Source organism: Podarcis liolepis (genome assembly GCF_965112155.1).
Source record: "Podarcis liolepis genome assembly, chromosome: 12".
In the NCBI taxonomy this organism is placed as follows: Eukaryota; Metazoa; Chordata; class Lepidosauria; order Squamata; family Lacertidae; genus Podarcis; species Podarcis liolepis.
Window position 1 is genome coordinate 46,855,267 of NC_139563.1, and position 25,021 is coordinate 46,880,287.

A 25,021-nucleotide genomic window follows, 5' to 3' on the forward strand; every position below is an offset into this window, starting at 1 on the left:
GCAATAGTTGCAACTGGCTGTCAGAGAATTTAACTTAGGCTGTGCTGTTGGACAGTTTACTGAGTTTAAAATCAAAAGTGAAGAAGGTATTTGCATGTCCAGAGTAATCATGCACCACGGTATGCATACCTAACAAGAGTCAATAAATCAAGGTCAGCAAATGCAAACTAGAGCACTCTTGCCTTGGCTGTCCTTTTCCCAGGTAAAATGAGGATAACTGAAATCAAGATGTTATAAGGGATACAAAAAAACAACAGTAAGGCCGAGCTCCTTAAGAACAGCCCTTGTTTTATTTTGTTCTCCTAGCTATTGGGATTGTTGTGCTTTTTCACAAAGAGTTGCATGGTCTTTCCCCATGCTAGTCTGCTCAGTCACTGAGATCTTCACCTGAGACTTTATTCTGGTTGCTCCTGCTTTTTGAGGTAGAGCAAATAGTGAGCCTTTTTGGTGGTGGCACCGTACCTTTTAGAATGTCCTCCCCAGGGAGGCTCACCTGGTGCCTTTCTTGACAGGCCTTGCAGACACTCCATACTTTTAAAGCCACAACCTGTTTTAGGTTGTTAGAAAAACATTATTAAGTTGTGGCATTTTTGCTTTAAATCTTATCTGCCCTGGCGTACTTGGATGCTGAAGGTGTAGCTTATAAATTTAACACACGTTTTCCCATCAGCAAAGTTCCTGCTTGTGTTTTCGTATGCCTGGCATCTATAGTCATGGGAGCACTGCAATACAGCCCCATGTCACACATCTATATAAGTAAACTACAGTATGTTCTTTTGCTGCAGCGATCTATATACTCTAGTCTAGGTGCTGTGCTGCTTGTTGGAATCTTATGCTCAAACAAGTGCATGAAGGTGAAGGTTCAGTGAGTCAGTGGGTGTGTTGTTACCCGCACTGCCTCTCACTGACCTGATGTTACACTGGCATCAGAGGGGCAGGAACGCCAGACCCTTGAGTGAACATAGGATGCCAGCTCCTCCCTGCCCTGCCCAAACTCCAAACATTCCTCTCCTCTTCATAGTGCTGCCAATCTAGTGGGGTGGTTTTTTTTTGTTTTTTTTTTTTGCAAATGGTGGTTTATGACTAGTGCAGTGGTACTGCAATGTGTCTTTGAATTCACTGCACCAGCTTACTGTTTTTTGCTGGCCAAGGGGATTTATCTTATCCGGCCCAACAGGGATAGGAGTTTTCTGCCTGTGTAATGTGATGAAACCATACCATGCATTCATCAAGGTTGCTTAATCAAGACAAAAATATTTGATTCCTACCCACCTCTCCCACATTAATCCCTCACAAATCTGTTTTCTTTTGAATGAAAAACTAGTCTTTCCCATAATAACCAGAATTCATCATTTATGTCACTGCTCCCTCCCACCCCCGTTAACGCATCAGTCTTCTTTTAAATTTATAGCATATGCCCTCAGACATCCTCTGATGATTAATCTCCTTACCCAAGCAAGGCCAATTGCAATCCATTTTTAAATGGACTTTCTGTTCCTACATATTGATTGGCAATCATGTAGCAAATTTACATTTGACTTGGCAGTTAATTTATTATTTCCGCAACATTCTACACTCTGAATAATAGAAAACACTGCCAAATAATGTGTCAGCATTGCTTGCTCCCGCAATATTAGCATAAGTCCTTGTCCGCTAATCTACCTTTGCAAAAGGAGGAAAACAGCAGACTTCTGGAAATCTTTAAAATTGGAGCTCTGCTCAGGTGGTCCCACTTAAGAGCCTCTATACCAGAATTTATGATTTTTTGTATCTCACAAGAGCATAAAATGAGAAGAAGAGCCCTGGAAAATCAAACAAAAAGCTAATCTAGTCCCCTTTCCCACAGTAGCCAAACAGATACAGCACATGAAAGCTGTACCCATCCCCTGCTGTTGTTCCCCAGTAGCTGGCATTCAGTGTAGTTTTGCGCGTTTCTGATCCTGAAAGTAGCATATAGCCATTACAACTCATAGCCACAGATAGCCATCATGAATTTGTCAAATCCCCCTTTAAAGCCACCTAAGTTAGTAGCCTTCATCATATCTTATAGAATCATAAAATTGTAGAGTTGGAAGGGACCCCAAGGGTCTTCTGGTCCAACCTCCTGCAATGCGGGAATCTCAGCCAAAGCATCCATGACAGGTGGCCACCCAACCTCTGCTTAAAAACCTCCAAGGAAGGAGAGTCTCTAAATAAATTTCTGCAGCACTGAAGTACTTCCTTTCATCTGTCCCGAATCTCCAGTTTCACTAGATGTCATGAACCCAAGTTTTATTTTGACTAGAGTGGGAGAAAAACCTCTATTTACGTTTCTCCATGTCATTTGAAAGTTGAAACGTTTTATAATCCTCCACAGTATAAACTCTGCACCCTTCTCACATAGGGAAGATGCTTCAGTTCCCTGATAATCTTTGTTGGATTATTTCTCCATCAATTTATTTACTGGATCCGCCACTGCTTCGGTGCCCCTGGTTCCCACAGCCGAGATTTCTAGGTGGTTCAGCCTCGGCTAGATTTTGCTCATCCATCTTGTCTGAAAAGCATCCACTATGTACTTCAACACAGCTGACTTTCCTGGGGTACTTGTACTTTTCTGGAGAGTTACCTGTGCTTTCAATTATGGGTCACAGTGCCTAACCAGGACTGCACGGTAAGGCATCCCAGGTTGTATCAATGACTTGTGCAGGGTCTACTGCTCTGAGCTTTAGGTTTGATGCCACACAAATAGGATCCATAGCAATCATAGAAAAATCCAAGATTAAAAAAAAGATGGCTTTACAGTAGATATGGTTCTCAGCACATTTCCTAAAAAATAATAATTCAAAAGTTAGAATACAGTGGTGCCTCGCAAGACGAAATTAATTCGTTCCGCAAGTCTCTTCGTCTTGCGGTTTTTTCGTCTTGCGATGCACGGTTTCCCATAGGAATGCATTGAAAATCAAATAATGCGTTCCTAGGGAAACCGCCTTCAGACCAGGTCCGGGGACAGTCTGTCCCCGGACCTCTTCTGAAGGCTGGGGGGGGGACAAGGGCTTTTCTTCCCACCCCCAGCATTTTAAAAAACCCTGGGACAGCGGAGGACTTCTCCGCTGTCCGGGGCGATCTTAAAATGCTGGCGGGCGGCATTTTAAAATCGCCCCGGACAGCGGAGGACTTCTCCGCTGTCCGGGGCGATTTAAAAGCCCCTGGGAAGGCAGGCAGGGGGGACAAAGACTTTCGCCCCCTGCCCGCCTTCAGAAGGTGTCCCCGCCCCCCCTCCCCACTTCGGAACAGCTTTCCGAAGTGGGGCGGCTGGGGCAGGTGTCCCCGCCCCCCCTCCCCACTTCGGAACAGCTTTCCGAAGTGGGGCGGCTGGGGCAGGTGTCCCCGCCCCCCCTCCCCACTTCGGAATAGCTTTCCGAAGTGGGGCGGCTGGGGCAGGTGTCCCCGCCCCCCCCTCCCCACTTCGGAACAGCTTTCCGAAGTAGGGCGGCTGGGGCAGGTGTCCCGCCCCCCCGCCCCACTTCGGAACAGCTTTCTGAAGTGGGGCGGCTGGGGCAGGTGTCCCCGCCCCCCCTCCCCACTTCGGAACAGCTTTCCGAAGTGGGGCGGCTGGGGCAGGTGTCCCCGCCCCCCCTCCCCACTTCGGAACAGCTTTCCGAAGTGGGGCGGCTGGGGCAGGTGTCCCGCCCCCCCGCCCCACTTCGGAACAGCTTTCCGAAGTGGGGCGGCTGGGGCAGGTGTCCCCGCCCCACTTCGGAACAGCTGTCCGAAGTGGGGCGGCTGGGGCAGGTGTCCCCGCCCCACTTCGGAACAGCTTTCCGAAGTGGGGCGGCTGGGGCAGGTGACCCCGCCCCCCCTCCCCACTTCGGAACAGCTTTCCGAAGTGGGGCGGCTGGGGCAGGTGTCCCCGCCCCCCCGCCCCACTTCGGAACAGCTTTCCGAAGTGGGGCGGCTGGGGCAGGTGTCCCCGCCCCCCCGCCCCACTTCGGAACAGCTTTCCGAAGTGGGGCGGCTGGGGCAGGTGTCCCCGCCCCCCCTTCGGAACAGCATTTTAAAACCTCCCCGGGACACGGGGAGATTTTAAAATGCTGGGGGTCGGCAGCGCTTCGCTCCCGACCCCCAGCATTTTAAAACCTCCCCGGGACATGGGGAGATTTTAAAATGCTGGGGGTCGGCAGCGAACGCTTCGCTCCCGCCCGCCAGCATTTTAAGATCGCCCGGGGCAGGCGGGGGGGAAGGCAGGCGGGGGGGGAGCAAAGACTTTTGCCCCCCGCCGGCCTTCAGAAGAGGTCCTCTTCTGAAGGCCGGCTGTGGGCAAAAGTCTTTGCTCCCGACCGCCAGCATTTCCCTATGGGCTTTCGTCTTGCGATGCAAGCCCATAGGGAAATTCGTCTTGCGAAGCGCCTCCAAAACAGAAAACCCTTTCGTCTTGCGGGTTTTCCGTCTTGCGAGGCATTCGTCTTGCGGGGTACCACTGTACAGCTTTGTCCACTGCCATAATATCACAGAATGATTACTCCAATCCTCAATCCCACTTCACTGTCAATCCCACATCACATCAGGTTGACTAGACATTTTCTAGGAAGCTCTTTATTGAAGAAAGGGCTTAATATTTCTTGATAAGAATGGCTTGGGATCATTATTCTACAACAGCTCACCTAAGTTTGCTAAGGGGTGTAATAGAAAAGATTCCCCAAGCAGTGTTTGCCAAGACACATTAAACATTTCTTTTGATAAAGCATTTCCTCCTATTGTGTTTGGAAACTTACCTGCTTTATGTTTTGCACCCTTGCTGTAAACTGGGGTTGAATGTTAGCTTGCTTGCAGGATGGTTAAAAGGTTGGCTATACAATCATCTGTTGCATGTGACAGTGAGAGTTTAAAGCCCTTCATTTTTTTTGCAACACATCGTAGGTAGCAGCAGTGCTCACTGTTTTATTAAATAATACCCTTGTGTCTTTAAAAGAACTGTGTGTTCTACATTCATTTAAATAAAGCTTTCAAATGAACCAAGGCAGGAGTCCTGGGTGAGTCTGTGGATGGAAGACCCTCTAAGGAATCTCACTGGCAGAGTTTGCTGCAGATAGAACTTGGCAATGACTGTCTCTCCCTGGGATATTAGCATACGCTCCGCGCAGTCTTCTGAGCTTTGAGGCAGGGGCAGATGTAGTGTACTGCTTATATAGGCCAGATGCCATTTATCTTAAGGGAGCATTCTCTTGGAGCATTCTCGGCTTCCTTTTTGCCCTTCCTTTCCTATTAGTTTGATCTCTGATTTTTATTGCGCTAACTGCCCATCACTTCTGGCTGCAGAGATGAGTTTGACAGTGATCGACAGCATTCTGTCCTTTTGTATTTCCACTGTTTCAGACAATTCCAGATCTCAAAGCAGAGCTGCATTACAAGGTTTGTTTTTTATTTAGTCAAGCAAATAATAAATCAGTAGCATAACACCCCAAGAAAAAGAGAAAGGGTGTGTAGAGTGCTTAGCCATGGCTGTAGAATGCCTCTCACCCTCTGCAATGTAGGAAAACTGTGCTGGTCCCTAGACCTCCTTTACTGAAGTAGGAACAATCCTCACTTACTCAATAGAGTACACAGAGGGGACAAATCCACACTGCAGCAGCATAGTGTAGGCTGTGGGTGCCTGGGGCAGGGCAAGTGTTGCCACCATGCAAGGAAGCTGCCTCTGCAGTTTGTTCATGCGCTGGAGCTCAGCAGAGGCACAGTGGTGCTGCTGCCGCCTTTCCTCCTTTCTTGCCCCTGGGTCTGGCGCTGGGCCGTCATGCGAGGAACCCAGTTTCACCAAATGTATTTACATGTACTCAAGTCGAATCTGCTCATGCCCCCACACTAGTTGTTGTTGCTTCATGGTTTTAGTCATGCTCATATTTGAAAAGCTATCGAAGGGTGTGTGCATACACACTACACACAGTCTTTTCTGAGAAGCAGTTTGCTTCTTACTCGAAAATGCATTGAACATAGTATGTACCAGCGTTTGTTGCTACCAAGTGCCCCAAAGTCCTAGTAGTTCAGCAAAACGTTGGAAGATGTTTCAGAGGTGCTGAAGCTCTTTTTTAAAAGATCTATGCCAAGCCAAGATCTCTGCAAACTCAAGCCCAATTAAAGCCTGGCTGGCTGGCTTGGATTTCAGGTCTGGTATCTATACTTTACAGTGTACCGTATGCTTTGATCGGTCTTCTCCCTTGGCCAAAAATGGTTTTTGGACCTTAGCAGAATAATTACATCCTTCACTATGAGGGATGGCACATGCTGTTTTGCTGCTTGAGGCGAAACGAGAAGTGCCACACTGCCCTGCGGCTGCCGCCAGTGCCACCATCCCTGCCACTCGCATGAGCCACTCTGCCACCTCTGTCAGTGGCAGAGAAGCGGTGCTGACTTAGGGGTGAGATTCCCATTGTGCTTCATAAGATCTAACACGATTTCTCATACTTGAAAGCTGTTCTGTCCTTCCTATTCATATTATCTGATGTTTTTTCTTGCTGCCGATATTTTGCAGTTATAGTTACAAATTGTATTTTACTTCTGGGCTGAATGTGTGCTTTCATTACTGCTGGCTTTATTAACGGATGGAGGACTTTGGTTATAATACGTTTTTCTTTTCTTGTGATTATTAAAAGTCAGCCTGTGAATGTTTTAAATAAATAAATGAAACCACTAATATTTAACTTCATATGAAAAACAGAGTTGAACTAGGTGCACTTTCAATTGCAGAATTTACACAGAAGTAGACCTTGTTGGGATACTGCCAGGGAGATAAAGTCCATCATGGCCCCAAGCCGTGTGCCGGACGTCCGTCGATCTCCCGTAATCACGCAGATTCAGCAATTAGCGACACGAGTTTCCTGGAAATACCTTGCCACATTCCAGGGCTCATGCACACTCTATCAGCAGATAAAGCACAGCTAAAAGTTGCACTGCAGAAGAGCATTATTTACAAGCTTTATTCAGTGTTGATCAGAACAAAGAGAGACATGACTGTTCTGCGTCAGAGTCTCCGACAGACTGAGAAACGAAAGCAATAGCAAAACATAAACATCCTGTGAACAGGAAATACGCAGGCTGTGACACAAACATCCTGCTCCCTTTTAAGGTGGAACGGAAATATCCTAACATACCTATGGTGCAATTCTTCTAATTTGTCACCTACGAATGTGGTAGTGAACAGCGTCTGCAGTTTTTAGCCACTTAACATTTACAGTTTTATTTCTGTAAACTAAAGCACCTCAGGAGGAAACAAAAGCACCTGGGGGGGAAATCCCAAGAAAAGGAACTGATTTTTACAAACTGGGCGGGTTTTTTTACCTTTTCTTTGCTTTGGGCAACTGTCACACCTGCACCATTTATTTAAAGCACTCTTATGTCACTTTAACAGATAGGGAGAATCCTGGGAACTGTAATTTGTTAAGGATGCTGGGAATTTTAGCTCGATGAGGTCAGCATCCTTAACAGACTACAGTTCCCAGGAATCTTCAGGGAAAGTGGTGTCAATTAAAGTAGTATAGGAGTGTTTTAAATGTATAGTGCAGATGTGACCAATGTTTACCAACTGAAGCAGTAAAAAAAAAATTCCACGCAGTTTTGAAGCAATATGCCACACATGGCTTTATTTGGGGACACTCCACGATGCACTGAATTAGAAAAAAGACCCTCAACAACTGTCTTATGTCTTAGTTTCTGATTAGTGTAAACAGTAAAAATGTTCTGTGTGGTTTTACAGGCAAAAAATGGTCCAGGGAACCAGATTAAAAAGTGTTCTCCTGAGACAATACAAGTATTTGGGACATTCTACTGCTTCAAGACACAACAGAAGTAAGCTACCCCATAAAACTATCTATGCCATCTGTCTCAGATTGCATGTATAAGTAACTACAATTCTGATACCATAACAATGCTTTTTCCAGTTGATGATAGTACAGGCTGTCAGTTTGGTATTGAAGTACCAGAAAACTGTGGGCTAATTTATAAGTGTACAGACTCTTGATTTGCTATCCTGTGATAGAATTTTAATAAGATAAATATTTGTCATGTTGTTTGACAGGTGATGGCAGCATCCAAATCACTTGAGTGAATTAGGTGACAAGTTGTCCTGGTGCGTCAAGTTTTCATTGCTGTCTTTTGGTGCATAAAGATCTTGTATTAAGTGATATTTAAAGAAGACTCATTCTGTTTGACAGTTTAGTGACATGATCTGTGAGCAGGAATAAGAAATGTCATGGTGTCAAGTCAAAGATGAGAAGATTGCTGTAGATATTACCTATTTTAACAGTGCTGAGCAAGTCTGCAACGATGTAGACAAGCGAATTCCATGTTTTATTATAAGATTTCCAGAAGGGTTTTAGGCAAGTTGTATGCATAAAAAGAAAGAAAATGTATGCTCTGTTACTGGGTAACTGATGTGTGATGTTTGTAGGGAAATACCTTACAGGGATTTATGATAATTCATTTTTTAAAACCAAATAATTTGTGCTTTCTTTATTATTATTTCTATTGCTGTGATTATATAACTGAGCGGCATTTAAAATATGAAATGATCTCATACAACTTGAGCTGAAATTTACCTTTTGCTTGATTTAAAATATTGAAAATATATTGCTTTACTCTTCTAAAACCCTAGTACAGTATAATATTTCATACATAAACTCATCAGACTATGATATAAAGCAGCATTATCCTTTATGTTATGATTATTTGCCTGGTTAAAATACATAGGGAAATTGTAGTTTGCAGTTCTTTTGCTAAACTTCTACTTAGCAGAAATTTTGGTTGGCTCTTTATCTGCCCTTTCATTAAATAACTAACAAACCATTAATAATGTTTGCACAGGAAAAATATATATTTATTTCTGAGTTGGGTTCTTAAAAAAAATCATGTGTGCTTTATTCAAGAGAAACATAGTAAATGTTTCTGATTATCTGTTACAGAACTCACATTAAACTGTGCATTTGCAAAAACAATGAGCACTTTTCAACAAAACATTTACTAGCTTGGCAACCTTTTCTATTTTGAAGATACATTTTGTTTCCGCTTTTAGCAAATTGCTATTCTGGAAGCCTTAAGTAAATAAATAAGCAGCTCTTCATCCTCTTGGTTTACTTCTTTTCTTTTCTTTTTGATGTAACGAAGCAAAATAATTTGTCATTTCCTTAATACTCTCCAAACTAATTCCCAGAACCTGTTAATAAACGTACATCTCTTCCCCACCCTCCAAGCATGCAGTATGTCTACTATCTTCCCACATCTCAAGCATTTGTTACCTACCCTGGGATATATATGTTTCAGTCTTTTTGGAGTAAAGTATCATCTGAACAAAATTTTTAAAAAGCTTTCCTGAAGATTAAGGCGTATAATTCCTGAAAGGCGTATAATTCCTGCCATATGCATCTCTACAGTGGTACCTCGGGTTACATACGCTTCAGGTTACAGATTCCGCTAACCCAGAAATAGTGCTTCAGGTTAAGAACTTTGCTTCAGGATGAGAACAGAAATCGTGCTCCGGCGGCGCAGCAGCAGCAGCAGGAGGCCCCATTAGCTATAGTGGTGTTTCAGGTTAAGAACAGTTTCAGGTTAAGAACGGACCTCCGGAACAAATTAAGTACTTAATCCGAGGTACCACTGTACTTCTTTCCACAAATTCTTCTAAGTCCATATTTTCATCTGCCTTGATAAGAATTCTGCTGCACAGTTAATCTCCTTAGCATATTACAGGTTCTCTCCAGTAAGCATTTATTCTCACTGCTCAGAATTAGCAACTTAAACTTTGATTGAGTCCTTAAAAATCCGCTTTTTCTTGTTAATGAATTTATTTCATGTATGGAGAATAATAACAATTGCTGGTTTTACTGCCATAATGGGGGGGTGGGGGATCATATAATTTTCACAATCCTTCACAAAACTCAGTGTAGACAATTTTAAGTTGGATGAGCCAATGATCTGACTCATCATAAGGCAGCTTCCTGTGTTTCTGAAGTCAGAAACTGACAAAAGTGATAAAACTGATAGGACCTTCAAACCATAAACTTTAAATTAAACGCACAAGACCCCAGAAAGGGCTTGATAGTACATTGCCTGTTCAGACAGGTATTCTATTGTTTAAGAAATTATTGCAATTCAAAGCATGGAAAAAATGTATTGTAGAGAATCTGACAGCAAGGGTATCCTCTATAAAAAGCACATGAACGAAAAATAGCAATCCCAGAGAAAAGGGCTAGTGTGAAAGCAATCCACATTATGTTTTCCTTCTCTTTTTCTATCAACAGGAAAGTTTTGAAAGAGATCTCCGTGGGAGACATCAAGCCTAATGAAACAGTTGAGGCAAATCTAGAAGCGCAGTTGCTGTCCAGGCTAGACCACCCAGCCATTGTCAAATTTTATACCAGCTTTGTAGAAGGAGAGAGTTTTTGCATCATCACTGAATACTGTGAGGTGGGACTTCATTTACTTCTGCTGAATGTATATTCCTAAAAAGTGGATGGGGAAATGTGTGCAATATTGCATAGAAATCATTAGGTGGTGGGTTGTTACATGTTGTAGCTTTCATGATGGTCTTCTGCACACCAGGATAGTGCCATCTCTATCATGGATATGCTGGTGACCTGCCAAAACCCACAGGTTAGGAAGCAAGGGTTCACAAGACAATCATTATTGGCTTGGCATAAGAACCTTGGCAACTTCATAATAATTAGCACCACAAATCTTGTGGTTATTTAGTTTAGTTTGGTTTGGTTTTTTGGCCTTGGACTTAAAAGGAAAGCTTTCATGATAATATTTTGATTTGCGTAGAACATCTGTGTTATTAAAACTATTACAGAAACATGTACTAACCACAGCTTCAGCCCTGAAGCATTTTTCATCAAACTGGAGGGATCTTAGCTCTGTTCAGGTTGATAGCAGTTCCCACCCATTAATTTCAATGTAGTTGCAATTTAATGTTTCTGATTGTAAATTTGCTCCTGCATTTCAGGGTCGAGACCTCGACTTTAACATTCAGCAGTACAAAGAAGCTGGCAAAGTATTTCCTGAAAGCCAGATAGTAGAATGGTTTATACAGTTGTTACTTGGAGTCAACTACATGCATGAAAGGTACAGTCATTTGCTTTGAAATGGTTATAAACGAGCACATTTTGCACCTCTTGCTTGCTAATATTAAAGTGAAAATTAAAATTTGCTGACTAGCCTTTACTTACCTTTGATATAAAATTCTCTTTTGCCGCCTGGAATAGGACTATTAATGTGTGATGGATGGGAGTATATTTTTCAAGTTTTGACTTTTAAGTTCCACGCAGAGTAGTACCGTTCCCAGAATTCTCAGCACCATCATCATTCTTGCAAAACAGGGCAAGAAAATATTTAAATCCCCATGGGTTACTTTAAAAGATACTTTTGATCATATGAACCACTAAATTTTCTAAAAATGATTGTTTAATTCTTTAGTGACCGAAGCAATGAATTTTTAAACACCTTTTGATGGTTTCAAGGTGACCACTATTTAATAGTACTATCCCGGTCACATGCTGCCAACTCAACAATTTTATTTTTCCATATTCATTTTTTTATTGCATCATCCATTTTTAATTGCGAGCATCTTTAATAATTAATATGTACATTTCAGGTCTTGGATTTCTTGGTGCACACTGTTATCAGAGAAAGCATAGAAATGCTATTATATGTGCAACTCAAGGTGCTAGCATTGACTATGAGCCCTAAATTGCAGCCATTCAGTGAGCCAAATAAAAAGAGGGTATACTGCTGAAGAGCAGATGGGCAATTTTAAAATCTGAATTATTCACTCATACACACACACACACACACACACACACAGAGAGAGAGAGAGAGAGAGAGAGAGAGAGAAGTTGCCAGAGCAACAAAGATTCAGGAGTATCATGTTCTTCTGGGGTTTAGGATCTGCCGTGAAAGTAGTAAATATCACAGCCTCTTACAGTGTCCATTGTTCCTGTGTCTCCTCTGGGCCCTGATTATTCTTTCTGACAGCGCTCCATGCTAAATCAGAAGTTGGAACCCTATCACACACACACACAACTTTTCAGACTTGTGTTCCGTCTGCTTGTCTCCACTACATGTTGTGATATAGCAAACTCCAATCTCTATTAACTAGGGCTCACAAAGCTATTGCATTTGTGGGTTGTCCTGTTAATTTCAGTGGAAACAGATCTGTAATGGCAAAGGGCTGCATTTTTATCTGCTGCTCCATTGTGATTAATCCCTGTATGAAATTGGTAGATTATGGTGATTGGCAGCAAAGAAGATATACTGCGCATGTTAAATGTGTATATAGATCTTTTCATTCACAGTTTCACAGGAGCAGTCTTTCTTCTCAAAGTATGATTAAAATGTAGTTTCTGGTTGATTTTGTATGGAATATGCCTGGGATTTATTACCCCTGCTATGCAAAAATCTCCAAATGAATCCGAACTTCAATGTCTAAAATCCCTGGTAGAGGACAAGGATCCTGAGATCATGTTAAGGGTAGCCAAATTCTGTGCGATTGCCATACAACTTAGGGAACAAGCTGTGCTATCATGATGATTAAGGCTTTAAATGATAATTTTAGGTTATATTTTGGTGACTTAAGTTTTAATTGATATATTTTTTAACTGTTGCTATATCTGTATTGTCCCTGTTATACTTAATTGCAAATTCAAATGTATCCCTATCGTGTTTTATGACTTCCTTGATATTGTATGTGGGCTGGAACTGGTCTGTGACCGAAATAATAAATTCATTCATTCATTCATTCATTCATTCATGTTAGACACACTTTCTTGTAGGGGTTTCTGGTGGCCAATATTTTGAAGTGAATTTGACATGCTGCTCAGTCCTATACATGTTTGCTTGGAAGTATGTCCAGCGATAGTAAATGTGTTCAGTGTCATTTGCACTTCAAAGTTAGGTGATTAGGAGCAAAGAGTACATTTCGCAATAGTCTAAAAGACTGTAAGATGTGCTATTAACTTTTTCATCCTACTAAAATAGTTTCATTTCTCTTCATATTCAGGCGAATACTTCACAGAGATTTGAAAGCGAAGAATATTTTTTTGAAAAACAACCTTCTTAAAATTGGTAAGATGTTTTTCAATGTGATTTTATTATTGCGTAACATTTCCACTTGCACAGTGCCATGGAGTGATGCTGCACTGGGGGTGCTCCAGGACATTGCAGGAAACTTAAACAGAGACTCCAAGCTGTCCTAGCACTCAGTAGAGCACCAGCAAAAATGGGCCCAGGGCAGATGCCAGATGGGACCCCAGCCAGTAGCCAAGGTTTTTGGGTGCAGGGAGCGCAGAACCTGCTCCTGTTTTCCAAAGCATTTCTCCTGGCCAAGTATACCTGGTATGAGAGCTTCACTGATGAGAAAAGCATCTTGGGACAGGGAGCGGGTTTCCCCCTCCTTAGCTATGCCTCTCTTTCAATTTTAAAAATGGTACTTTTCTGTTGCAACCCATATTTTTTAAAATGATAAATATATGACATAATGATGCCTATGCTATTCAGAAGTTTCTGAAAGCTTATCTTTGTCTGGTTATTCTGTACAATGCCTGGGTGTAACAGAGCATTGCATATGAATGCTAATGCAGATGTTGGATGTAGTTACGCATTGAGAGATCAGTGGAGGGGTGCAGCCTTATTGCTCCTCATACAGGCCAGTGAAACCTCTGCCCCATTAAATAAGTTTCATGTGGTTTGTCTGTGTGCCATGGAAATGATTTCTGGCTGCATGAAATTTTGTACTGTATAGTTGGATCCAGTGTACATTCCACAGTTACTTCTCATAGGTTCAATTCGCATATAACGCTAAGCCAAAATATGGCTTAGCGCAAATTTGCAGGCTCCTGGAAATGTGATCACAGCTCTTTTGCTCCTCTTCCTGTCCTCCTCCTGCTGGGTTGCTGTGAGTTAAGCCATGGTTTGGCTTAGCATGTTGTCCAAACCCAGGCTTGTGGGTTATCTCACTCCAGACAAACCATGAATGTTAAACCATAGAATAAACCTTGGTTATAGCTCATGGTTTAGAGCACGCTTCCTCAAACGCGGCCCTCCAGATGATTTGAGACTACAGTTCCCATCATCCTTGACTACTGGTCCTACTAGCTAGGATTCATGGGAGTTGTAGGCCAAAAAATCTGGAGGGCCGAGTTTGAGGAAGCCTAGTTTAGAGTGAAACAAACTGCAAGATCAGGTTTGGTCAGCATGGTAAAACAGACCGTGGCTTAGCTCACAGCAGCGCAGCAGCAGCGGGACCGGAAGAAGAGCAAAGCAGCCATGATCTCTCTGGGAACTTGCACATTTGTGCATCTGCACTAAGCTATGGTTTGTGTGAACTGGGTTGCACTGTGCATGTGTAGTGCTTGTAACTATTCAGGTGCATGTAATCATGTGACAACCATCAACAGCAAATGTGAATACATATTTTTTTACAATTTGCTTATACATATTTCTTTATTCCTAAAGTGCATAGTGCCAACTATGCTAGCATAACAGAAAAATTAACCCTAGATAATCACTGCCTCTCAGCAGCCAAAATCATCCAAATTGGCACTTCTCTGAATTTTGCAATGCAGTTCTCTAGCCAAGTAATGTGTACGGAAAGGAATATGCTAGGATAAAGTGGCATAAAGCATATATTACTGAAAATAATATACAATATTGCATTATATTAGGGAAATTGCTTTGGAAAATGTACTATATTTAGAAAAAAAATGCACTAAAATGCTGATTGATTTTTATGAGGACTTCATTGTAAAAATAAATAAATTGCAAACTGATGTGGAAGTGTGTAGGACTGAACTTAAGGCTGGTAACATGAGAGATAGAGAGAAACCAAAAGTGAGAAGATTTGCCCATGCCTATGAACTCTCTGAGCTGCACATTTAATTAAAATAGATATAAAATATCACAGGCTAGAATATGTCATTTAGCTTTGTCCCCCCCTTTTTTTTCCTTCAAGTAACTATATTTCAAAATATTTTTCAAGGGGACTTTGGTGTTTCTCGTCTCTTGATGGGATCCTGTGATTTAGCAACTACTTTTACTGGGACGCCTTTCTACATGAGTCCCGAGGCCCTGCAACACCAGGGTTACGACACAAAATCAGATATCTGGTAAGCAGGCAGCGTTCTGTTTCACGTGAATCTTTCATTTAATCGTAACAATCATGCTGGAGACAGCACTGGCTTCTAGGTCACTTAGGTTGTGTGCTTATCTCTCCTTTCTCTGAAGAAACAAAATTATTTGAATAAATATGCTTCCATGTTGCTGAAATGTATCTATTGCAAAAATAAATGTATTCAAGGACATATCTGCTTATCCTTTGAGTGCGGATGTGTTGCGGGCTGACAATGCCTCCTGGCACCCTCACCCAACAGGGGCCCTGGTGCCAAGGACTGCCCAGCTGATGAGGGCAGCTTCAAGTTCATCTCACCGGCTGGCATTTTGGATTCAAGCCTGCCTTCAAATTGGCCTGGGGGCAGGCCTGACAGGGCAGGTAGGCTTCCTTTAGGTCCACTCCTAGGGGATTTAAAGCAGCCCTGCCATAGCCCCAGCACCTGGTTTTTCATCGGAGCCTCACTTCCTGGGGGTTTGATAATTATTATTATTTCCCAACAGTTTTTTTTAAACTTCCTGCAAAAATTAAAAAAAAATCAGCCTCATGATATTTCATATGTACTTACGTGTTCTCTCCTTCCCTCATCCCTTCACTTGGTAGGCTTCAGAGCTTATATCCTGTAAAATCAGTTTCCCGCAGTTGGTTTCACATACCCTTTTAGTTTTATTTTTATATTCATTCTTATTATTATTCTTATTTTAAGAAAACATTTTTTAAAACAGGGGCAAAAACTGGGAGGTACCCAAATGGCTCCGTCTTCAGCCTGCTTTGCCTACACATTTGCAAACAGTCTCTCCACCCGCACACCCAAGATTAATCCTGTGGGGAAGTGCAACTTGAATATGGTCATGGCAAGGCGACACTTAATTTATGACCTTCTGTTTTTTTATATCACTTACATTATACTTTATGAACCCTGTGGAAATGGAAGAACAGGCTTTTCACTGAGATAAAAGTGTGTTTCATTTTCAATAGAAAGGGGCTCATAGTTTTGTATGACCAGGATTAAAGTGCAGCAACATTGCAAGCAGTCACCAGACGCTGAATTTAGAATTTTCTTGTCCTTGAATTGCTGTCATTTTATTTACTTTCCTTTCAGGTCCCTAGGATGCATTTTGTACGAGATGTGCTGTTTGGATCATGCATTTACTGGTCACAATTTTTTGTCCATTGTTTTAAAAATTGTGGAAGGTGAAGCACCATCTCTGCCAGCAATCTATCCAAGGGAACTTAATACCTTGCTGCACAGGTGGGTTTTTTGTTTTTGTTTCAAACTGGTTTCACCCACAGCGGTTTTATAGTTTGCATGAGAATAGATTTCATTTCGTATCATTAATATTTCAGCATGCTAAGCAAGGATCCTTCACAGAGGCCATCTGCTGCAGAGATTTTAAGGATTCCATACGTTCGTGATCAATTACAGGTATTTGAAATGAAATGACAGTAGACTTAATAGTTGAAATTGTCACCCACATTGAAAAGAATGAGCCCTATAAAGGACCAAATAAACAGTCATAAGCCTACTTCCACAGACCTACCACTGAAATATGGGACTTAAATCCAAGTCATTCTGTATAAGATACTGAACAGAGCATTGTGTGTTCAAATGGGGAAGGATATATATTTCATTTCATGTTGTTAGAGTCAGCATAACAGGTGGTGGTGCCCACTATTACTCAGAGTAGACTCACTATTTGACAGTGGAGCAGTCTCCCGGAGGAGGTTGTGGACTCTCCTTCCTTGGAGGATTTTATGCAGAGGTTGGATGGCCATCTGCCATGGATGCTTTAACTGAGATTCCTGCATTGCAGGGGCTGGACTAGACGACTCTCAGGGTCATTTCCAACTCTACAATTCTATGATTCTATTACTTTGATAGGAACTGCATTCAACTTACTTAGTCTGGGTATAACCCAATATTTTTTTCCTGCTAGTGCAGGCACTTCAAAAACCAAAGGAGCCAAAATGGGGTGCTTTCCATTTGCCCTTTATCTTTGTCTTGTAGCACCCAGAAGGAAAGGGGACAGGATGATTTGTAACCACGTTTAATTTTGGTACACTGTACCTCTGATGTGACTTTCGCTTCTATTCTCACAGTTAGACTGAGGTGGAATCTACACACATATATAAAACGCTGGGGAAACACTTTTTTAAAAACATGTTGAATTTGCCATAGCTCACCATTGCCATCTAGATTCGCATTTGCATATTGCACTTTACAACACTTAAAACGTTTTATTTGCTGAGTCCTGAGACTCCATAAATGGATGCCTAAATTGGTCAATTTGGCTGAAGCAGCCTGATAAAATGGAACACACTGCGCGGGTTTTGTAAAAGTCGCAAAAAGGCTACTTCACGGTAATAAAAATAAATGGTTGCAATTACGGCTGCTTTGTTGTCTCTTGTAGAACATGAAGTGTAAATTCACAAATATGACTCTGAAGGACCCAGCGCTTAATTCTCAGGAAGAAGCTGCTCATATCATTAACGTTGTGTGAGTATGGAATTATTTGGGGGGAACGACAGGAGTAACTAACATGGTGCCCTCCAGAGCTTGTGGACCACAACTCCCAGGCAATGCTGACTGGCAATGCTGATGGGGGTTGTAATCTGAAGGGTAGTAGTGTATTGGCTATGTAAGAGGAGCAAAAAATAGATGAGTTATTCAATCTTGTATTCACTTACACCTACCTAGGAACAATCCTCTCTGAACTCAGTGCGACTTACTTCTGGGTAGATTTGGATACGGTTGTGATGTCAGTTGCTAACAGTGTACTGGTTATTTGGAGAAAAGAATTGTGCACATTTTTTTAGGTAACCATTTGTATTCCAAGTGCCCAAACATTATGAAAATGTAAACTTGTTACTAATTTAAAAGGGTTGTCTACTTTTGCCTTGCAGTAAACTGGGCTATAGATTAGACTGAAAAATGAAATAGATTCAACACAAATTCAACATGTGTCTGTGTATACACACACACACACACCCTTTCCCCATCAAAGTTCTTCTCAAAATCCTGCAGGCATTAACAGCACCATTTATTGTGCTGGTGTGTAAGATGCTGATTTCCAATTACTGTACAAAGGATAATTGTGTGTATTATTTTCAGCCAATGTAAATAGCATACTCTGCTTTACATAATTCGTGTATTAAGCTGATTTAATAGGAACAATAGCAGAACACAATGGTATAATGATGAATAGAAATTTCAAAGCTGGTAATTAAATTCTTACCCCTTTTGGTTTCTATTGGATCTACTTCCCTTCTTTCCCTGTGGTTACTGCTGCTCTATTACATTAATCAACTGCTGTTACATTCACTGCTGGGGAAATTACTTTCTTTGCTGTTCTCTTGTCTGCCATAATCAATGTTTATTATACTTAGATAGGGCATTTCTGTATGTTTCTTTGAGATGGGTAAAGTCAACAAAGAGGGAAAACATTGTTCAGCTTAGAAATCTTGATTTTTATATCTCACTAAACTGCAAGGAGATCTATGTCATCTTAACATAGTGTCAGTTTACTTTCTAATACAGGCAGAAGGGCTTCAGATAATGATTGCAGGGTCCAGGTCGGCTCATATGGGAAGGCAGTCCTTGAGGTATTGCGGTCCTGAGCTGTATAAGCTTTGAATTGGACACAGGAACTAATTGGCAGCCAGTGCGTTCGGGCCAGGATTGGTATAACATGCTTAAACCATCTTGCCCCAATGAGCAACCTGGCTGCTGAATTCTACACCAGCTGAAGTTTCTGAACTGCCTTCAGATATAGCCCCACATCTAATGTGTTGCACTAATCTAACCTACAACTTACCATAGCATAGACCACAGAAGTTGGGTTATGCCTGGACAACTATGGGCACAACTGGGCCCCAAGCCAAGTTGATGGAAGACAATCTGTGCTACCAAGGCTTTCCCCTTGTACTCAGAAGGGTTGGTACATAATTTGTGAGATTCAGCAGAGATGGAGTGCTCTCAGACAGGATGCAATCGGAAGCTTTTGTAGAACTAGGACCTTTTAGAAGGGCTGGCTTTTTACCATAAAGGGTTTTAATTAAAATAGATTATATCTATCTGCTCCAGTTTCAGCTCATTCTCATTAAGGAGGGCTGTTTACTAATGCCCTTATTGTACGTTTGAAAATAATTAATGAACTACTGCAGTATGAGCTTCACAGTCATTGGCAAGCTAGAACCCTTATTTATGGTACACTGGATAATGAGGTCAGCCGAGACAGTGATCACTAATACGCCTTTCCATTTTTGATTCTATTATTAAAACACAAGGAGTATTCCTTTGTTCTTTTTCAAGGAAATAATGAATATTACTCATGTCCAATGAAGTGAGTTCAAAGGTCTAGGTTTACATAATTTAATTATAAAATGAGTGTAGTATTGAAATTAATGCAGTTAGAGCTTTCTCATGCTAATGTTCTGTGCATCTTAATTGCATTTTTCCAACTGTTGAGAGCGCAGTAAAATGTAAATAACTGAAACCTATCATTGACAGAATAGAGTAGAAACAAATCTATGCACAAAAGTAATATGGCACCATTCAGAATTTTATTTTATTTTTATTTATATTGAAATGAGATTTTAATGGAGATATATATAATATCTTATGACAGTGGTTGGATCCAGATAAAGTTAGGGAGCATCCCAATTCCTTGTGGGTACCAGAAGAGCTTAGTAGAGGAGTGCAGTAACTGATTAATTCAAAATTCTTCAACTTGTATTGGCTGCAGTGGAATGTTGGAATAACCCACTGTTGGTAGCTGCACCAGTTTAGGATTCAGCAGGTCCTCGGCCAGCCCAGCTTCACCCCACAACCTCTCCCTGACCCTGTGTTAGTTTGGTCAGTTTTTGTTCCTGGAATGGGGGAAAGAATTGTCATCTTGTTTTTTTCATTATGCATCAAAATGTCTTGGGGCTGGTCCTGTTTTTGGCTTTTCGGGCCCAGGACTACTCATTTGAATTTTTGAAAGCAAATGTCCACACACATTTGTTTCAGTTCTAACCCTTCTCTCTACAGGCAGAAAAAAGTACATCTACAAACTCTGAGGGCCCTCTCGGAAGTGCAGAAAATGACACCGCGTGAACGAATGAGACTGCGAAAGCTGAGCATTGCTGACGAGACTGCGCAGAAGCTGAAGTAAGAAACACAGCGTTATGTTAGCATCCAAAAGGAGATCCTTCAGTGTCTCCATTTGTTTGGGAAGCATTTAGTTTGTTTCCAGAAAGGTTCTGTGGTCTGCTATCTACAATCTTCATGTCAGCCTCCTAAATGCCCTCCCCCCAAAATTGGAGATTTGGACATTCCTTGATGTACAGGAAGAGATGCAACTGCTTTATCCAACACTAGTTACACACCACCCCAAACACTGAGTGTTGTGAGATTCCAGGGGTCCAGGCACTTACCTAGGTAGGGTCTGTGGGTCATTTGGAAATGAGGCACAGCAGAGATTGTGGTATCTTTATGATATATGGTTTAGATGGGGAAGGAGTTTAGAGCAGGCATAGGCAAACTCCGGCCCTCCAGATGTTTGGGACTACAATTCTCATAATCCTGTTAGCTAGGGATGATGGGAATTGTAGTCCCAAACATTTTGGAGGTCCAGAGTTTGCCTATGCCTGCTTTAGAGCAAGAGGGCCTTCTGTTTCTGCTATATACAGTAGATGCAGGAGTCCTGGATCCCAAACAGCAAAAAGCCATGCTTTCTGCCCCTTTTACAGCCTGTCAGTCCACATGGTGCTCTGACCCCGCTTTCTATGTAGCTTGCGAACTACAAACTTACCGTATTTTTCGCTCTATAGGACGCATTTTTCACCTTCAAAAATGAAGGGGAAATGTGTGTGCGTCCTATGGAGCGAAGATGCCATAGCCCCGCGACCCTCTCCCAGCTGGAGAGGTGACGCGCGGCTATGGCAGGAGCCTCTACAGCCCCGTGTCACCTCTCCAGCTGGGAGAGCGCGCGCGGGGCTAAAGAAGCACCCCGCGACCCTCTCCCGACTGGAGAGGTGACGCGCAGCTATGGCAGGAGCCTCTATAGCCGCGCGTCACCTCTCCAGCCGGGAGGGCACTCGCGGGGGGCTGCTTTAGCCCCGCGTGCGCTCTCCTGGCTGGAGAGGTGACGCGCGGCTATGGCAGGAGCCCCTACATCCCCGTGTCACCTCTCCAGCCGGGAGAGCGCGCGCAGGGCTAAAGAAGCACCCCGCGACCCTCTCCCTGCTGGAGAGGTGACGCGCAGCTATGGCAGGAGCCTCTATAGCCGTGCGTCACCTTTCCAGCCGGGAGGGCACTCGCGGGGCTAAAGAAGCCATAGCCCTGCAACCCTCTCCTGGCTGGAGAGGTGACGCGCGGCTATGGCAGGAGCCTCTCCACTGCGCCTTTCCGCTGCTCCCTGACCTACTCTTTGGGGCTGGTGGTGGGCTTCCCCCCGCCAGCCCCAAAGAGCAGGTCGAAAGGAACCTGAAGCCTGGAGAGCGAGAGGGGTCAGTGCACACCGACCCCTCTCGCTCTCCAGGCTTCCAAGGTAGCCGCCTGAACGCACCTTAAACGGCACCTTGTTTTAGAGCGGGAAAACAAGAGGGGGAAAGTTCTCCCCCTCTCTGCGCAGCGCCTCCTGCTGCTTCGCTGAAGGGGTGCTGGGCAGAGAGGGGGAGAATTTTTTTTCCCTGTTCTCCCCCCTCTAAAACAAAGTGCGTCCTATAGTCCGGTGCATCCTATGGTGCGAAAAATACAGTACCTTCCTGCTCTCATACATCATGCCAAACTGAAATCCTAAACCTTTTTCAAACCCTTTTGTCTCTGCCCACTAACACACAGCTGGAGGAGGGGGCTCCACTCCCCTTGCTGTGTGGCATTGAATTTTGTGATCTATTTTCATGCTCCTCCAATGTCCCCGCACTCAGCTAGCTGTATCAGTTGGCCAGGCTTGTTAATATTATCTGAATCCAGCAGTGTTTGGCACAGTTTAATCAAACCTTGATTAATTCTAACTTTTACTAAATCCAGGAGTTATGGGGTGGATCTGGCACCCAAGAATTTAGGGGAACCTTGCTACCCCCTCCCAAAACTATAACAACTATTTCTGGAGGAGAAACAGAATACAGAGTGAAGCACTCTCCAAACTTGTCATTCCCCCCCTTTATCTCTCTCTTAAGGTATCAGTGGTTCTTCTGATCACTCTGACATACTGCCCACAGTTGCTAGAGGGCCATTTGCTTGCCCCCAGAACAATTTTGTCCTCACTGTTTTTCGACAGTTGTTGCTTTGTTGTGACTCATAGCTGTCAACGTTTCCCCTTTTTTAAGGGAAATACCCTTATTCCTAATAGGATTCCTCGCAAGAAAAGTGAAAAGTTGACAGCTATGTTGTGACTTCATTCTCTGTGCCTGTCATTAAAAAGATTTCTCATGTATTTGGAAGTGACACAGATACATATACCTAAATATCATACCCTCCAACATTTCTCCAATGAAAATAGGGTTTTCCTGAGGAAAAGCAGGACATTCCAGGATCAAATCAGAAACCAGGACGGCTTCTGTAAATCCAGGACTGTCCCTGGAAAATAGAGACACTTGGAGGGTCCGAAATATATCAGGGTGCTGGGTCTGCCATGGTATGAAAATATAATGAATAGAATTACTGCTCACTTTACTACTCTCTTTTATTTACCGTATTTTTCGCTCCATAGGCCGCACTGGACTATAGGGCACACCTAGTTTTTAGGGGGGGAAATAAAGAAACAATTTTTTATATCCCCCCAGCCCCAAAGAGCAAAGAAGCCAAGACAGCGAGTGGGATCCATCCCGCTGGCTGTCTTGGCTTCCTCTTTAGCCGCGCGCAACCTCTCCAGCTGGGAGAGGCTGCGCGCGGCTTTGGCAGAAGCCAAGACCACGAGCAGGATGGATCCCGCTCGCTGTCTTGGCGTGCTGTCTTGGTGCCCGAGCTTTCCCCGATCCCAGCCCCCCAAACAGGTCCAGGAGCAGCGGCAAGGTTGTGCGCAGCCTTGCCGCCTCTCCTGGAGCTTGCAGGGCTGGGGGCGCACTCCGAAGGCTTGCGGATAGCTGCCTGGAGAGCGAGAGGGGTCGGTGCGCACCGACCCCTCTCACTCTCCAGGCTTCAGCGAAAGCAACGCGAAGCCTCCGGAGCGCGGAGGGAGCGCTCCCTCTGCGCTTCAGAGGCTTCGCGTTGCTATCGCTGAAGCCAAGGATCCTGCATTCACTCCATAGGACGCACACACATTTCCCCTTCATTTTTGGAGGGGAAAAAGTGCGTCCTATAGAGTGAAAAATACAGTACAGTGGTGCCACGCAAGACGAAATTAATTCGTTCCGCAATTTTTGCTGTCTAGCGAATTTTTCTTCTTGCGAAGCACGGTTTAAACGGTTTAACAAAGTCGCAAGACGTTTTCGTCTTGCGAAGCAAGCCCATAGGGGAATTCGTCTTGCGAGGCAAATCGCGAATGAAAAAACCTTTCGTCTAGCGAGTTTTTTGTCTTGCGAGGCATTTGTCTTGCGGGGCACCACTGTATATTAGTGTTCCTTTAGAGCAGTCTTCCCTAACATGGGGTCCTCAGTTGCTGTTGGACTTATTTCCATTGTTCTCATCCATCATGGCCAGTGATGAGGAATAATGGGAGTTGTAGTCTAGCAGCATCTGAGGATCAAGGTGGAGGAAGGCTGCCTTAGAGCTAGATCTACTTTGGGTTTGATCCTAAGAACCGCTTGCAGAAGGAAGTCAGTGGAAGGTGACTTTCCTGTCTTGTCACCCCTTAAAGTTACAAGATGTCTGCCCAGTTTGAGAAGCTTCTTCCCTCTGCAAGTATGAAGCATTAATATTCATTTCTCATACCAGTTGTAATCCTTTTGCTTGAAGGAATCACGCTGAAAGAAGTCGCTAGAAAGTTCTTAGCTCAGTTACCATTTGTGATGTAGAATTACCGGTATTGTCATTCTTTTCAGGCAGTTGGCTGAAGAAAAATATCAAGAGAATCTCAAGAGAATGCAGGAGCTTAGATCCCGTAACTTCCACCATGTGAATATAGATGTGCTTCATGTAAGTTTCTAGCCTTAGCTTCTACAGTGTTTTCTCCCCCTGTCTTCTCTACTTATCCTTAGCTCTCTGTGACTAGGGCTTTTTTCAGCTGGAACTCACCAGAATTCAGTTCTAGGAGCTCTCAGGTAGGTGCCATTGCCATTCTAAGAAAACAAGGGATGTGGTCATGGCGAGTTCTGGCATCTCTTTTTCTAGAAAAATAGCAATGTATTTGACTCACAAAAAGTCAATAGAGGCTGGATATTGAAATAAGATTCCAATTAATGTAGCCCCCATACTTAAAACTATCCCAAACTGGTGAAAATGTGCAACTTCAATTGATAGTGCTGCAAAATATATATACAGAAAGCTGGCACTAACCCCAGCCTGCTGCCGGTACCCTGTTCATACACATGCATATAATAATAATAATTACCAAAAAAATTCTTATGGGAATTCCAGCTGTTACTCCATTCAGAATATGTTTCATTGTGACCACTTATGATTTACTGTCTCATTTCAAATAAGGAACCTGATGAACAGACAGCAGAGCATCTGATTAAATCTCAGCCAGTCACTACGTTGAACTATCTGTCCATAGGATGTGAGGATCAAAGTGACAGTGATACAACAGGCAGACTCTGTATGTCTGATCCTGTGGAGCGCGGTAAGAGATTGATATTATATGCTGTGTTAATTCCTCATCTAGTTAAAGCTAGATGAGACATAAGATGTTTCGGTCAGGGGCGGGGAGTCTGTTCAGTCTTTTAAAAGGTTGGGAAATAAAAACTTGATGTTAAAGTGATCACAAACTACGCATTTTCTCTGTACAATGATATATGTTACCTTTGCATCCT

At 43.1% G+C, this 25,021-nt stretch overlaps 1 protein-coding gene and 1 long non-coding RNA gene across 6 annotated transcripts in view; one reads left to right on the forward strand and one right to left on the reverse strand.

Moving 5' to 3' along the window:
• NEK11 (NIMA related kinase 11) overlaps positions 1 to 25,021 on the forward strand; it is an 82,386-nt gene that overhangs the window by 24,324 nt on the left and 33,041 nt on the right. For all 5 annotated transcript variants that reach the window (XM_083468212.1, XM_083468214.1, XM_083468211.1 and 2 more), the window contains exons 3-12: positions 10,263 to 10,428; positions 10,967 to 11,085; positions 13,019 to 13,083; positions 14,996 to 15,122; positions 16,227 to 16,376; positions 16,472 to 16,550; positions 17,536 to 17,621; positions 20,157 to 20,276; positions 24,092 to 24,185; positions 24,693 to 24,831. In XM_083468212.1, the coding sequence (XP_083324338.1) occupies positions 10,263 to 10,428; positions 10,967 to 11,085; positions 13,019 to 13,083; positions 14,996 to 15,122; positions 16,227 to 16,376; positions 16,472 to 16,550; positions 17,536 to 17,621; positions 20,157 to 20,276; positions 24,092 to 24,185; positions 24,693 to 24,831 (1,145 nt within the window). The remainder of the gene's footprint in view (positions 1 to 10,262; positions 10,429 to 10,966; positions 11,086 to 13,018; positions 13,084 to 14,995; positions 15,123 to 16,226; positions 16,377 to 16,471; positions 16,551 to 17,535; positions 17,622 to 20,156; positions 20,277 to 24,091; positions 24,186 to 24,692; positions 24,832 to 25,021) is intronic.
• LOC310690020 overlaps positions 24,208 to 25,021 on the reverse strand; it is a 31,621-nt gene continuing 30,807 nt past the window's right edge. The window contains exon 10 of the long non-coding RNA XR_014517792.1: positions 24,208 to 24,376. This is a non-coding gene — a long non-coding RNA (uncharacterized lncRNA). The remainder of the gene's footprint in view (positions 24,377 to 25,021) is intronic.